Genomic DNA, 16,722 nt, shown 5'->3' on the forward strand with positions numbered 1-16,722 from the left:
CTTGCAGAGGTTTCATTACCCAAACTAGGTAACATCATCAGTGCAAAAGGAAGTGAGGAGTTGTGGAGAGGAGGAGGAGGAGGGAAGAGGGGAAGATATGAAGAGGAAGAGGAGGAGGAGGAGGAGGAAGAAGAAGAAGAACTGAGGTGTCCTTGATGCTCTCTGAGCTTGCTGCTTTTCTTGCAGAGGTTTCATTACCCAAACTAGGTAACATCATCAGTGCACTCCAATCCTTTGCAGAACTGATGGTGTTACGTGGTTGGGTCATGAAACATCTACACGAAAGCCACCAAGCCCAGAGAGCACCAAGGACACCATACTCTTCCTCCTCCTCTTTGCACACCCCACCCCATTCTAGCACTGATGATGTTGTCCAGTTGGGTCATGCAATGTCTCCAAGAAAAGAAACAAGCTCAGAGAGCACCAAGGACCCCCTCAGTAGTAGTAGTTGTTGTTGTAGTAGTACTTCTTCTTCTTCCTCCTCTTCTTCTTCTTCTTCTTCTTCTTCTTCTTCTTCTTCTTCTTCTTCTTCTTCTTCTTCTTCTTCTTCTTCTTCTTCTTCTTCTTCTTCTTCTTCTTCTTCTTCTTCTTCTTCTTCTTCTTCTTCTTCTTCTTCTTCTTCTTCTTCTTCTTCTTCTTCTTCTTCTTCTTCTTCTTCTTCTTCCTCCTCCTCCTCCCTCTACTCACAGACCCACCCCCCTTCTCCCACTGACGGTGTTCCCTAGGTGGGTCATGAAACGTCTGCCAGAAAACAAGCTCAGAGACCACCGAAGACCCCACATGCCAACCCTGAGCCACAACCATTCTCCTGTATTGGGGATTAATTCTGTGTCTCCCATTCCTCTGGGGATTCTATAGACCCCCTTCTTCTGAGGGGGGGAGGGGGGCTCTGCTCAGCCCCCCCCTCATAACTGAAGGGCGCGCCCCTCCCCCTCCTCCGGCGGACCGGTTTCCATGGCGCCCCGTGGCTCCGCCCCCTCCCCCGCGCGCCCCTCCCCTCGGCCAAGATGGCGGCCGGCGCGCTTCTCCCCGGCGGGGTGCGAGGCGCGGTGGTGGCGACTGGTGGCGGAGCCGCGTGTGACGGGCGGCCGCCGCTGCCGGAGCCGTGACGGGCCTCCTCCGCCTCCGGTGAGCGGGACGCGCGGGGAAAGAGGGCAGCCGGCCGCCTCGTGGTGGTGGTGGTGGTGGTGGGGTCCCCGGGGGAGGGGGCGCTGGAGCCCCCCCCAAGCCCTCTGCCCGGGGGGGGAGTCGGCGACCCTCACCATTTTCTGGAGGGGGAGGTTCATGGGGGGGCATCAGAGTTGGGGGTCCATCGGTCCAGAGCCTTCTGGCTTTAGGGATGCTGCTGCTACTCCTATTAATGGACCTAGCAATAAAAAGCTGCTATTATTGTTATTGGCGTTGCTGTTATTGCTATTATTATTACTATTATTGCTATTATTGCTATTGTTATTATTAGCTATTGATGTCACTGGGACTGGGACTGGGCGGTTTGTTAGGATGCTCCTTGGGGGAAGCAGGTTTTCTCAGCTTCATCCCTGCATCCCTGCCATGCTGGACCTTTTGCCCGGGGTTGGCACTGCTCCCCCCCCCCCCATATCTCTCGGGCCAAACAAGGACCTGGAGGTGCCCGATCTAGAGCTCAGCAGGAGAAGGTGCAGGATAGGAGTGGATGATGGGGCTGGTTTCATTCATTTGGGTTCCCCAAGGAGGGCAGCAAGGGGGAAGCCCTGGAAGAGAATGGAGGGGGTGCATTGGGAGGGGGGGGGGGTTCCCCTTTTGGGAGATGCCCACAAAAGGAAAGCCATATGGATCCCCCTCCTGATGTGCTGATGAGACATAGAATCAAAGCGCTGGGAGAGACCTTGGAGGTCTTCTAGTCCAACCCCTTGCCCAAGGCAAGAGACCTTATTCCATCCCAGACAAACAGCTGTCCAGTCTCTTCTTGAAAACCCTTCAAGTACAAGGATACCCTTCTTGGTGGTAGGAGATGTTGTGATCCTCCGATTCCCCCCAGTCTCCATCAGCAGACTGGGTCCAGGTTGCTTCTTCCAGCTTGTTTTCATCTCAATATACCTGTCCTAAATTCTCATTTTGTCAGGCATTTTAAATCAGGCACAGGGTAGTTGTACGAGTCGATGCCCGCCTGTCTACCTGTCCGCGGAGTTTCCCTCGGGAAGAAACTCAATCTGCATTTTAGACCCTTCTCCCTCCTCTCTCTCCCCACATCCAGGAAAGCTGGTTTACCTCTTTTATTTTATGGCCATCAAATCTAAGAGCCCTCTTGCCCCTTTCAAAGTAAAATGTTTTGGGTGAAAATGCCAGCTGTGCTTTTTGCGAAATGCAGTATGTGTTCCTGTTTCATGTAAACATAACAGCTCCGGTATATATCCGGTTCCATTTATGTAGAATTATAATTATAGGTTGGCTGCAACTATCCCATTCCTTGTACGTAGAATGATAATTAAATGTTTACTGTGTATATCCTATTTCATTTATATTGAAGGGCGTGAGTCTTCTGTTCAGAGCAGAAGATTCACATCTTCAGTAAAGGGAGATAAAAACAGTTTAGAATATTGACATTTTGCTGTGTGCAAGAAGAAATCCTTAACTTCCTTGGGATGTACAGCATAAACGCTTAAATTGCTCCAACTTCAGACCTGAAAATTAGGTAAGCAGTTCTTGCTTTGCATTGAAACTGAAATGAATGTGCTTGATTTTTATTACCGGAGACTGAAGCAGAGGTTGAAAAAGATTTTCTCTGATAGTATTTTTAGTACAGGATTATTACTGGTTGTAAGTAGTAGCGGTGGTATTTTCAGATTGCCTTCTAGAACGATTATTATTATTTTTTTAAAAAGATTATTTATTTGTCTTTGAGGTAATTTACCTAGGATTAGTAATCCGACACGTGGAAGTTTGCTATTGGAAAATAGAGCCGGGAGCTTAACTGCTAGAGTTGTTATGATTGTGTGAACAGCTTAGGCATTTGGGAATGGCTGTGTTTATAAGCGTTAGGTAATTCTGTTGGTCTTTTATAAGCATGTTCACAGGAGAAACTGAATTCGAATTCTGTAAGATCAACCCGATAGCATGTGGACTTTCAGGTCCAAAAAGATTTTCTTCTTCAGAGCATTTATTTAAATGTGAGAAATATATCGAAGGGGAAGCTATTTGCTACAAATTGAATTTACATTGGAAGGAAGGATATTATTTGGTGAAGATGGGGAGAGTGAGATACACAAGTTTGGGGATAGAAAAAACGCTTTTATTGGGGACTGGAAAATTAGGAGGAAGGAGGTTAATAAATACTACATTTTGCGAACACCTTTCAAAATTTTAGTATCAAGTGTTTATGTTGATCTACGATGGTAAATAAAGATTTGAACATCAAGTGTCAGTATTAGAAGGCATGCTAGGAATGGTCAATGTAATAAAAGAATTGTCCAGAGCTCTGGAACAATTTAGGAATTCCAAGGAGACCCCAGTATGACCAGTCACCCAGGAGATGCAAAACTGATTGAACGGTTTATCTCCCTCATTTACTCTTCTCTGTGAGCGAGGATGGTATAGATACTGTGATTTAATGTGTGTTGAGTAAGGAGGGGATTAAACTATCTAAAATTAGACGCCTCCGTTTTGTTTGGAAGAGTCGTGATGTGATTTCCACTACCACCTCCCCTTCATTTTCTGGTTTCCAATGGAGACAGTAACTTTCCTTTAGATTTGTGTGTGTGTGTGTGTGTGTTTGACGTTAGAGGAAATATACTAGATAAATAACTTCGAAATTCATGTTAGAAATGGCTAGGTGCTTTAGCGTTTGTTATTCGTCCATGATCTGGAACTCTATCGATGTCTTTTTGCATCATGAATGGCATTATAAATGGATTTTTGGAGTGTGGGTTAGGGTTTAGCTTTGTTTTAGGAAGGTTTCATTGTTGTTGTTTTTTTTTAAGATATCTATATATCGACAGAGTCTCAAAGATCAGGAAGAACCGAGATAGTGATTATCTACAGCTACAAATCATTTGTTGACATTGATTTTGATCTGCATTCTTGCAGCACCATAAACGTGGTGAAAAGTTTCACTTGCATAGAGTGAAGAAAGAAATGTTTTGAAGTTTTTGCTCAGTAGGCCTGCAAATTCAGTTGAACCGCATGAAACTGATAGCTAGGGGTGGACTGGATAAAGATCATTCAGAGCGACTCAACCCAGTTTTTCTAGCGGAGATGAAAAATCCAATGCAACCCACTCTTTTAATGAATCCCTAATTTATCAGAACATTCCTCTTGCATCCATTTGAGAGGACTGAAAAGATAGGAAAATGTACATGCATAAATTGGCCCATTTTCCACTTTGCTGCCTTTAATAGTACCCAGAATGTGCCTACTGAGGCCATTATCCGTGCCAACTCTTGATGATGCTCTACATAATATCGGTTACTTCAAAAACAGAGTCATAGTATTTTTCCTCTGACAGAGCAGCAGTGTAAACTGTAAAGGGTACGGGATATTTATGGCTATCCTTTCTTTAATAACCAGAAAAATCAGCAGGCCAGATACTAATAACACTTAACAGCTTGTTAATTATGGCAGCGACTTTTGGAACCCTGCTAATTTCATGTTCTGTTTTTTTTCTTTGTTTTTTGTTTAGAATGCACAAATGTGTCCTGGACACAACCCCAGTCAAGATTTATGTTTCATGTGTATTCTGGAAATGTTGAGTGGGTGGGAGGTATGGATTTCGCTGTTGAATGTAATGTTTGAAGAGATTAGTGAAATGATGCATTGGATAGTTTAAAAAACATTACAGTTCACATTTAGTCCCACCTTTCTGCTGTCCAATATTTTCTTATTTTTCATTTTCTCGGTTATTAAATGCAGAACAGCAAGGACCTAATCCTGGGAAGGATTGATTTCAGTAATGGACATGGACTTTTGCTTGTTATGACTGTCCAATCTCTTCTTAAAATCCTCCAATGTTGGAGTACCCACAACATCTGGAGGCAAGTCGTTCCACTGGTTCATTGTTCTTATTGCTTGGAAATTTGGTTGCTTCTCTGTTTAGTTTCCATCCATTGCTTCTTGTCTTGCCTTCTGGTGCTTTGGGAAATAAGTTGACCCCCTCTTTTCTGTGGCAGACCCTCAAATACTGGAACACTGCTATCATGACTGCCCTACCCCCTTTCCCTATACTAGGCATACTCAATTCCTGCAACCATTCTTCATATGTTTTAGCCTCCAATCATCTTTGCCGCTCTTCTCTGCATTCTTTCCAGTGTCTCAAGATCTTTTTTGTATTGTGGTGACCAAAATTGGATGCCATATTCTTGGTGTGGTCTTACCTAGGGATTATAAGTATCTAAGTATCTATGTTGACTCTTAAAAATAAAGATTTAGGATCTTGTGGCTCTATCATCTTGGTAAAGGTAAAAGTTCCCCTTGCACATGCGTGCTAGTCGTTCCTGACTCTAGCGGGCGGTGCTCATCTCCGTTTCAAAGCCGAAGAGCCAGCACTGTCTGAAGACGTCTCCATGGTCATGTGGCCGGCATGACTCAACGCCGAAGGCGCACGGAACGCTGTTCCCTTCCCACCAAAGGTGGTTCCTATTTTTCTACTTGCATTTTTACATGCTTTCGAACTGCTAGGTTGGCAGAAGCTGGGACAAATAACGGGAGCTCACTCCGTTACGCGGTGCTAGGGATTCGAACTGCAGAACTGCCGACCTTTCTGATAGACAAGCTTAGCGTCTTAGTCCCACCGCGTTCCCTAATCATCTAGGGCAGGGGTGTCCAAACTTGGCAACTTTAAGACTTGTGGACTTCAACTCCCAGAATTCTGGGAGTTGAAGTCCACAAGTCTTAAAGTTGCCAAGTTTGGACACCCTTGATCTAGGGGGAAATTTTTAATTTTTGCTCCGGAGTGGACATCCGCAAGTGGCACTTTTGACTCCAGTTCATCTCCTTGAGGGGAGCAACTAAGCTATTCAGTTGTAAGGCAGGGCTACAAAAAGAGTCCAGTTGTGATAACACCTGGTATTGTTCTGGCAAAGTTAACTGAATAATGAAAGCTTTCCTCAGGATTTCTGCGCTGAAATGTAGAACCAGATTTATTTATAGGGAAAAGTGCAACCTTCCCAGCAGGCAACATGAAAAGATGTCAAGGGGCAGCAAAGGTTTCCTTTCTTGTAATCTACTTTCCACGTTGATGAAGATTGTTCTTGCACTTCCTAACGTTTAAACCTTCTGAAGATATAGATTGGTTGGCCATCGGTTCCTATGGCGTCAATTGACGGATGTATTGGGGTGCTTGGCTCAATGAGATGGTGGCTGGGTTGTGGCGCAAAGAAAGGTGATATTGCAGCCCAGACGTTGCAATCGGAGAAGTAAAGTTGTATGTTTTGTTCTTTTTAACAGGAAACAAAATTAGTTACGGCTTGCTTTGGAAAAAACAACAACAACCAGTCTTGATGCATGTAGTAGTTGTTGCATTCTGCTTGTCATCTGGAAGGGGGGGGGGAATTAGAATTTAAATTTGGAGTGTTCCCCCATCCCATGGAAGTTAGGATGTGCTCCTTTTAATTCATGTGGCCCAAATAAAAATAAGGAAGAAAAAGACAAAAGAACTGCTCTCCTGTCTTAAATAATCCTATTACTTTGTGTCTGATAATCAAGAGAGGGTTGAACAGAAGGGAAAAAACGTGTTGGGGTTTAGGGCCAGTTGATACAATAACCAACAATGTATTTTGAAGTGTTTCTTAATTACATTGCTAGCATGCTAACATTATTCACTCATCTATGTAATTCCATACGTGTGAATATTAGATGGCTGTCTGCTTCCTGAACCAGGCAGCTATGTAGGTTGCTACTCTGTGTGTAAATGAAATAGAAATAGTATCATAGAGCTGGAAGGGACCTCGGCGGTCTTCTAGTCTAACCCCTGCCAAGGCAGGAATCCTCATTCCGTCCTGGATAAATGGTAAGATAAATCTTTTCTTGAAGACCTCCAGTGATGGAGCACCCACAACTTCTGAGGGCAAGTTGTCCCACTGATCAATTGTCCCTCACTGTCAGGAAGTTTCTCCTTAGTTCTAGGTTGCTTATTTCCTTGATTAGTTTCCATCTGTTGCTTCTTATTTTGCCTTCAGGTGCTTTGGGGAATAGGTTGACTCCCTCTCCTCCTCAAATATTGAAGAAGAAAAAGAGGGGGAAAAGGGCTTGCTGAGAGGTCCTGGTTTTTTTTATACTCTCTGTTCAGCCCCATCTCTCTGTTTCCTGTTCCTGTGTAAGAAATGTATTCTGATTGGTTGTCAGACTCCCAGGGGTGGGGTCTTGGCTAACTTTGTAGGTTGTGTGTCTTTTGAGTCCCAAGCTTGGTTGAGTTCCCAGATGCCACGTGGTGAGTTTCTGTAGAAGGCAAATCCTACCTTTGTTAAGTAGAGTAGACTAACTGGTCCACTAATTTTGTCACATTATCAAAGAATGTAATCTTATTGCATTCTTTGATAATGTGACAAAATTAGTGGACCAGAGGAATGCCGTTGATATAGTTTACTTGGACTTCAGTAAGGCTTTTGATAAGGTAGACCATAACCTACTACTAGATAAAGTAGAAGAATGTGGGTTAGACAGCATCACCACCAGATGGATTGGTAACTGGCTGACCAACCGCACTCAACGTGTAGTTCTCAATGGAACTGCATCTACATGGAGGGAAGTATGCAGTGGAGTACCCCAAGGCTCTGTTTTAGGCCCAGTACTCTTCAACATCTTCATCAATGATTTGGATGAGGGAATAAATGGGGAACTCATCAAATTTGCAGATGATACCAAGCTGGCAGGAATAGCCAACACTCCAGAAGATAGGCTTAAGATACAGAAGGATCTTGACAAACTTGAACATTGGGCACTATCTAATAAAATGAAATTCAATGGTGAAAAGAGTAAGGTTCTACATTTAGGCAACAAAAACGGAATGCACAGGTACAGTATAGGTGATACCTTACTCAGTAGTAGTAACTGTGAAAGGGATCTTGGAGTCCTAGTGGACAACCATTTAAATATGAGCCAGCAGTGTGCAGCAGCTGCCAAAAAAGCCAACACAGTTCTAGGCTGCATCAACAGAGGGATAGAATCAAGATCACGTGAAGTGTTAATACCACTTTATAATGCCTTGGTAAGGCCACACTTGGAATACTGCATTCAGTTCTGGTCGCCACGATGTAAAAAAGATGTGGAGACTCTAGAAAGAGTGCAGAGAAGAGCAACAAAGATGATTAGGGGACTGGAGACTAAAACATATGAAGAACGGTTGCAGGAACTGGGTATGTTTAGCTTAAGAGAAAGAAGGACTAGGGGAGACATGATAGCATTATTCCAATATCTCAGAGGTTGCCACAAAGAAGAGGGAGTCAAGCTATTCTCCAAGGCACCTGAGGGTAGAACAAGAAGCAATGGGTGGAAACTAATCAAGGAGAGAAGCAACTTAGAACTGAGGAGAAATTTCCTGACAGTGAGAACAATTAATCAGTGGAACAGCTTGCCTCCAGAAGTTGTGAATGCCCCAACACTGGAAGTCTTTAAGAAGATGTTGGATAGCTATTTGTCTGAAACGGTATAGGGTTTCCTGCCTAGGCAGGGGGTTGGACTAGAAGACCTCCAAGGTCCCTTCCAACTCTACTATTGTATTGTATTGTATTGTATTGTATTGTATTGTATTATTGTATTGTATTATTGTATTGTATTGTATTATTGTATTGTATTATTATTGTATTGTATTGTATTGTATTGTATTGTATTGTATTGTATTGTATTGTATTGTATTGTATTGTAACTCAGGCTTTTTTTATGCCCATTGACAAAGGTGGGGGCTATTAAGAGTGAGTCTCTTTCCTGCCTAAAAACATGTTTAGCCATTTCTTATCCAGGGAAATATAATATTCTGCCTTTTCAATATTTCCCAGGATATTTCATTTTTTTAGGAGAGGGTTGGGTGCTAACTTCCTACAGGAACATGGATTTTTGTGTTGGAAATATGCTTTTTAGAAGAAGAGAGCCGAAAGGAATTTCCCAACCAAATAAATTGTTCTAAAAAGGTATAATTGATGTAATCATCATTTTACACATACCGCTTTAATTTCTCAGAAGAGAAATGTGCAGTTATTAGGCAATTGTTGTCTGACATAGCAGGAGGCAATGATGTAACCATTACTGGGTTTTTATTTTTTCCCAAACTTACTTTCAATCTTCTTGCTTGAGAACGGGCTCTTTTTGCTGGATGACTCTGACCTTCCACTGAGAGGTAGGAAAACGGTTCTTTCTCCCTTTAAAAGTGTAACATTGCTAATATTAGAGAAAAATTATAATTTTGGAAAACAAAGAATGACGTACTTTCTTCTTTTTAATAATTACAACTATCAGTCCAGGAGGCTAAAGGGAGATTACTAGGTTTGTTTAAGGAGGGGGGATTCGTTAAATAAGGTTTACAAAATCTGCAGTTCGGTGAAATCCCTTGGGCTTTTTTTTAGAATTAACCATTTCGATGGAGATTTGCTTGTTTTATACAGATTGGATGGGAAAAGCTTCTCTGTTGAACTCGGATGAGTCATCCCTGTTTTCTTTTCTGCCAGATAGCCTGGCTGGCTTTAAACAAATGCTCAACCCTCCCCATTGCAACAGGGGCCACGTTTTCGAAGGGAGTCATTGCCTCTGGAGAAAGAATCTTGTCCCTCTGTTTCAATTTTTAAAAAACCCTATCCGTATCCTCTTTTAAATCAATTAGATCAGCGTGTTTGATAAAATAGCATCAGCTTCCAGGGATTAAGAAAGGTGAAACCAGTTCTTCCCTCCCTGTCATCATTACAGGTCCTCATTAGATGGAAACTGCTTTTGTCTTTTTAGAATAGAACAGAACAGAATAGAACAGAACAATTCTTTATTGGCCAAGTGGGATTGGACACACAAGGAATTTGTCTTCGGTGCCTATGCTCTCAGTGGACATGAGAATAAAATATATTCATCAAGAATAAAAAGATTCAACACTTAGTGTTAGTCAAGTTACTAATAAGAAATCAAATCATACTAGGAAACAGATAAAACAATATAAATTGTAAAGATACAAGCAACATGGTTATAGTCATGAAAGATAGATACTAGGAAGGAAGAGAAGAAGAATAGTAATATAGTCTTAGTAAATTATTTGACAGTGTTGTGGGAATTAGTTGTGTAGCAGAGTGATGGCATTTGGGGGAAAAACTGTCCTTGTGTCTAGTTGTCTTGGTGTGCAGTGTGCTCTATAGCATCGTTTTGAGGGGAGATGTTGAAACAATTTATGTCCAGGATGTGAGGGGTCTGTAGATATTTTCACTGCTCTCTTTTTGACTCGTACAGTGTCCAGGTCCTCGATGGAAGGCAGGTTGGCAGCAGTTTTTTTCTTCGGATCTAATTATCTGTTGAAATCGTTTTTGAGAAAGGATCTGTATTTGCGTTGTTTGGATCACCCCATCAATATTTTATGTCTTTCTCTTACTTCATCAGCACAATTGAGCTGGCAATTCTGAGTATTTTTATCGGAGTTAAGAGGAGGGGGAGGAAGTGCCATATTAGTGAGGCTGAAACCAACATAGGCCACCTTTCAGTAGTCATGGAGAGAGAGGATGTAGGCGCAATGGGATGTCATCGTTGGAAGTCCTGTTGGAATATCTCCCTTCCCACACACCGAGGAATTATCTTTATGGCTAATCTCATTTTTTTTAAAAAAATTGAAGCTGTGACTTCAAAGATGCAGCTGAAAGAACCAATAATAGAGGCTTTCTGTGCTTATCCCTACTCTGAATCAGAATGACAGAATAACAGAGTTGAAAGGGGCCTTGGGAGACTTATAGGCCAACCCTCTACTCAAGCAGGAGACCCTATATCATTCTGGACAAATGGCTATTCAGTCTCTTCTTAAAATCCTCCAGTGACGGAGCACCCACAACCTCTGTTCTAAAGGTAAAGGTTCCCCTCACAAATATGTGCTAGTCGTTCCCGACTCTAGAGGGTGTTTCATCTCCGTTTCAAAGCCGAAGAGCCAGCGCTGTCCAAAGACGTCATGTGGCCGGCATGATTAAACACCGAAGGTGCATGGAACGCTGTTCCCTTCCCACCAAAGGTGGTTCCTATTTTTCTACTTGCATCTTTACATGCTTTCGAACTGCTAGGTTGGCAGAAGCGGGGACAAGTAACGGGAGCTCACTCCGTTATGCGGCGCTAGGGATTCGAACCGCCGAACTGCCAACCTTTCTGATCAACAAGCTCAGCAGCCACTGAGCCACCGCGTCCCTACTGATAAACTGTTCTACTGATTCATTTTTCTCTGTGTCAGGAAATCTCTCCTTATTTCTAGGTTGGCTCTCTCCTTGATTCGTTTCCATCTGTTGCTTCTTGTCCTGCTTTCTTTTTCTGAAGGACAAGAAGTAATGCGATGAGGGCGGTTGAATCTTATGTATTGATAAATTTGACTCCAACGGTAGATGTTTCCTTGCTTCCTTGGTGAAGGATTTCTCAGTCTAGTAGCCTTAGAAGTGGAATATGTTCTTCCAGCAAGGCTCGACTCGAGGAATGATTGACGGTTAAAGAATGCAACTGAACTTCTCTGACGGAGCAAATCAGTGGCTCTTCTTGGTGTTTGGTGATGAATAGGAAGTCTGAAAAGGGGAAGGAAGTGTCCTTCAAGAGGACAGAGAGGTTCTTCAACATTGCCCAACCGAGTGACGGAAACGTTTCCCCCACGGACCCTTTTCGTCATGAGGCAACCTTGGGTCTTCCTTAGTCCTCCTCCTTTCTTTATATCCCTTGAGAACAAGTGGGAAGTGAAAGCAGTGAGTGACGGCCACGCATGTCACCCTGACTTCCCTTGAAGGCTGGCAGACCATCGTTTAAAAATACGCTGGATTGTATCGAGGCTTAGTTCTTGGAACCTATGAAACAGAACTTATGTAAGCTCAGTGTAAACTGTACTGACTTATTTGCTGCTTGTAAGAGCGCAGTCCCAATACACCTGAAGATTGAAGAGTTAAAGAACAAGGAACCAGATTTATGGATCCAGGTGATGAGCAGAGACAAGAGAAGCCCAGGAGAGCTTCAAATGCCGAAGAGCCAATCGGGAGCTGGGAGTTTTCTGCTGGCCAATAAGCTTTGAGAAGAGGAGGGGAGCTGCCTTTGGCTTTCATCTTTCTTCTTCCTTACCATTGGAGGTCTCTCTCCCCCCCCCCCCGCCCCCCAGGGATAGCTGAGCCTCAGGTAAGAGAAGAAGCCTCAATCCCTAATGACAAGGGCTTTAAACTCAGAACTGCCGACTCAATTGTGCCAATAAGGTAGAGGCAAACTGTAGAGACTAAAGGAAGCTAAATGCTGGTTTGAAGTTTATTTTATTTTATTTTATAGGCTGCGATATCAGCCGTGGGGATTCCACAGTCAAGGAGCAGTGATTGAAAAGTCATCGGTTTATCTTTTCTTTTCTTTTTTTGTTTCCTTTCTCCTTTCGTGCCTTCTCTCTAATTCTTTATCCTTAATGCAGGATTAAAGACTTCGATACTTAGTGAATCAGCAATGCTCAGTCTGGAAAAAAAAAGTCTTAAGCTGTGGCAAAAAAGATGATTTCTCTCTTTCTAAATAAAGTAGATAGAGAAGGATTTTTCTGGGGGGGAAATAGTGGATAGCAGCAAGATTGTGGTTTAGAGGCACTCATGGAAATCAATGACTTTTAACCTACTATACTGTGTGTGTGTGTGTGTGTGTGTGTGTGTGTGTGTGTGTGTGTGTACTTGCACATGTGCTTATATGTATCCCCTACAATTATTTGGTGGCAGATGTGGGATGAACTGTCAACAGAAATTGGGCATTAAAGGCAAAGTGGAATGAATGAAGGATTGAATGAATGATGATTTTAAGAAGCGCTTGCACAGCCATTTGCGCGGAATAGTGTAAGGCAGGGGTGTCCAAACTTGGGAACTTTAAGACTTGTGGACTTCAATTCCCAGAATTCCCCAGCCAGCTGGCTGGGGAATTCTGGGAATTGAAGTCCACAAGTCTTAAAGTTCCCAAGTTTGGACACCCCTGGTGTAAGGTCTCCTACTCCAGCAGGGGGTTGGACTAGAAGACCTCCAAGGTCCCTTCCACCTCTGTTATTTTGTAGGTTGATGCTGAATTGGTAAATAAGACTCTAATTCCTATATCGGCCTCACTAGTAGACCTGATGAGAACACCATAAAAGAAATAAAAAAGAAGTGCAGAGAAGAGCAACTAAGATGATTAAAGGTCTGAGACTAAAACGTATGAAGATCGGTTGCAAGATTTGGGTATTGATATTCTAGAGAAAAGAAGGATTTGGGAGGGACATGATAGCAATATTTCAGTACTTGAGGGGCTGCCACAAAGAAGAGGGAATCAAACTATTCTCCAAAGCACTAGAAGGCGGGACAAGAAACAATGGATGGAATCTAATCAAAGAGAGAAGCAACCTGGAATTAAGGAGAAACTTACTAACGATGAGGATAATTAACCAGTGGAAAGGCTTGTATCTTGAAGTTGGGAGCTTCCATCGTTGGAGGTTTTTAAGAAAAGATTTGTCCGGAATGGTATAAGATCTTCCATTTAAGCAAGAGTTTGGACTAGAAGATCTCCAAGATACCTTTCAATTCTATTATTCTGTTCCATATAAATTAGTGGGATCCACTCCACTTTATCTCACGTGTGTTTGTGTGTGTGCAAACCCCATTAAATTCAAGTTCATTTCCCCCTTTTCAGTGTCCAGGTAAGATTCTTTGCGCTCCTGGAGAAAAAAAATTAGAATATATATTTAGCATATCCCTTCTTTTCTTTTTCAATTATTAGTCATTCTGTACTTGACATTTCTGCAGTGCATATAGTTATTTTCTTAATTCCCCTTTTACCTCCTGGTACAAAATAGTGCTGGGGGAGGGGGCAGGGAGAGTAGGAAGAGGGCTAATCTGGATTGCATTATGTGACCTCTTACAAGCATTTGCTTACACAGCCAATATTGTGTTTGAAAAAAATATTGAAGTTCCATTATGTCGGCACAAATTGCTTTTGAGGGTTGAGGCTATAATTTCACTTCAAGTTCCCAGTACAATAAGTTTCTTAAAAAGATGTTGGTGTTGTGTTTTACACGGTATATAACACAACATAGTGATTTTACAAACCAGTGTTTCTCAACTTTAAGATGCGTAGGCTTCAGCTCCTCTGTGCTGGCTGGGAAATTGTGGGAGTTGAAATTCACACATCCTAAAGTCAACCAGGTTGAGAAACACTGGTGTACCCTATGGCTAATCTTAGCCAAAGGCTGAAAAGGGAATATCTTGGTACGTAATTCGGTTATTATTGCAAAAAAAGAACTGTGCGGGCCTAGCACGTGGGTTTTTTGAGCTCACAACTAGACAAGTTCTTTATGCTTATGGTCTGTTGATAAATGGACATTTCTGGTTTTTATATAATGAAGCTGGAACTTGGGTGTATAACCAAATCCTGAAATCTTAAGTGTATTCTCATTCCATGGTGTGGGGAGGAGGAAAAGTCTCTTTTACATAAAACTGAATGTGGCTGACTTTGATTAAAGAAAAAAATATAACATGGAGACCACCTTTAAACTTCGTGCTTAAAGCGGAAAAGAATGAAACTGTGATTTGGGGTTTTACAGATTAGACTGATAAATCTTTATAGAAATGGCTTGTTCATATTATTATGAAAAAGCAAAAAGTTGTGATTTGATGTTAATGCTTTATATTTGCCGCAACAGAGAGAGTAGGAAGTCAATGCTACTTTTTCTTTTTTCTTTTCTTATCCTTCCTCACTTCTCTTCCTCCCTACCCTTTTCTTATTTGCTTTTCTATTTTGCATCTTACAATATTTTATAACTCAATAAAAATGTTACACCGAAAACTGAATGTGGCTGAGTCATCCCCCTAAAATGTAATAGTTCTTGAAAGTTGCTGGTTTTAAGGGATACTTCCATGTGGTCACGTTTATTTATTTGTTTGTTTTGTTTTTAATCCTTCACCAGATAGAACTTTCTGGAATGGAAGATGGAAGACAGAGGATCTCGGGTTGCTGACTATTTTGTGGTGGCGGGATTAACCGATATTTCTAAACCCCTTGAGGAGGAAATTCACTTCAACGATGCTTGTCATAAGCTTGCAAAGCCCAAAGAACCAATCACAGATGTGGCAGTGATCATTAAATCACTTGGGGAAGAAGTCCCTCCTGGATACAAATGCATTGATGTCACTCCTTCAGGACTGTCTGCTGATCTCAACAATGGCAGCCTCATGGGACCCCAAATATATATGTGCTACAGGAGAGGAAGGGACAAACCCCCACTAACAGATCTGGGGTAAGTCAGTTTTTCCTTACTAGTTTATTGTTCTGAGGAAACCTGGCAGGAATTGAAGGAGCATTTAATATGGCAGGAAGCATTCGTAGGGAATGAAATTGAAGATGTTTTGAATAGGTTGGGCAAAGAATTTAAAATAAACTATTTGTTCTGACCGAGGCTTTCCAAGAGCACGAAGCAAACTCCTTGTCCCAACAAAAAACCCTTTTGTTAATTGACTCTGAATTCTGCTCATTCACATCTAGCAAAGTCTTTCAAGGGAGGATTCACAGCCACAGACTTTATCTGGCTTGGAGAGCTGCCAGGCCGATATCTGCAAAACTTGGTAAAGAGTCTCAGATGGTCACTAACCAATTAAGTGAACTAATTGTCTCCTGCAAACTCCACTCCCCTTTCCCTCCCCTTTCTTTTATTTCCTCTGGGAGGGGCCATTCACCGTCCACCTGTGGCCTCACTCCCAAGTCGCCCTCTGTTCTTTAGCTGTTTCCTTCATTTGGCAACTCTGCGCATGCACACACTGGGATCAGGCTCCAGCTGTTCGTCTGCCTCACTGATGTCTGACTCTGAAGGCAGCTGATAATTGTCAGAAGGCTCTGACCCCCTCTCTGCCTCCAACACAGAGCCCTCCTCAGAGCCTTCCCCCGACTCCAGGACTGGCCCATGTTCCTCCCCAACTTCCTCACTGTCCGAATCTGTTGCCAACTCTGCTGACTGCTGGTGGGCCACAACACCATTCCTAACGTATGTCAGGTGAATGAAACACCTGCCTTTTGAGCTTTAAAGCATCTGCATTCTTCAGGAGGATAAATGTGGCCATGTTGAAGGCTTTCCTGCATTTGGGTGTGCATCCATACTCACCTCCACTGAGATCATTATTGAAACGAAGCAACCAGAGGAAGCTTTTGAAACGGTCAACTCTGGGCCTTTTCATGGAATCACAAAATCATTGGATTGGAAGGGAGCTTGGAAGCCTTCCGATCCAACCCTTTACTCAAGGCAAGAGGTCTTATACCCGTGATGGCGAATCTACGGCATGCATGCCCAGAGTGGCGCGCGAAGCCATGTCGCCTGGAACACGCAGCCTTTCTCTTTTCTTCCTGGTTTCTGGCTCGCATGCACGTACGATGATCAGCTGTCCTTCGCGTGCCCAGCAGTGCATAAAACAGGTGTGTGCATGTGCGCCAGCCAGCTGCTTATCGGGTGCGCATTCATGGCTGAACCCAGAAGTTCAGCTTTTCCAAAGCGCGCTCCCTTTGTGCACACAGCAGGGCCGAAAACCGGCATGCGCGCCAGCCGGCTGATCATCAGGCATGCATGCGCGTTAGAACCCG

General features: G+C 42.9%; 1 protein-coding gene across 8 annotated transcripts in view; it reads left to right on the forward strand.

Moving 5' to 3' along the window:
• Nucleotides 1-991: 991 nt before the first annotated feature.
• DENND4A (DENN domain containing 4A) overlaps nt 992-16,722 on the forward strand; it is a 107,024-nt gene continuing 91,293 nt past the window's right edge. For 3 of the 8 annotated variants that reach the window (XM_081965189.1, XM_081965196.1, XM_081965195.1), the window contains exons 1-3: nt 996-1,128; nt 2,507-2,671; nt 15,062-15,391. In XM_081965189.1, coding sequence (XP_081821315.1) covers nt 15,084-15,391 — 308 coding nt within the window. In that variant the 5' untranslated portion in view covers nt 996-1,128; nt 2,507-2,671; nt 15,062-15,083. Of the gene's footprint in view, nt 1,129-2,506; nt 2,672-4,654; nt 4,736-7,353; nt 7,400-9,183; nt 9,302-11,974; nt 12,283-15,061; nt 15,392-16,722 lie in introns of those variants that run through there. The other 5 variants (XM_081965190.1, XM_081965191.1, XM_081965194.1 and 2 more) reach the window with 5 other exon arrangements.

This window comes from Natrix helvetica (assembly GCF_964273705.1).
Source record: "Natrix helvetica genome assembly, chromosome: 12".
In the NCBI taxonomy this organism is placed as follows: Eukaryota; Metazoa; Chordata; class Lepidosauria; order Squamata; family Natricidae; genus Natrix; species Natrix helvetica.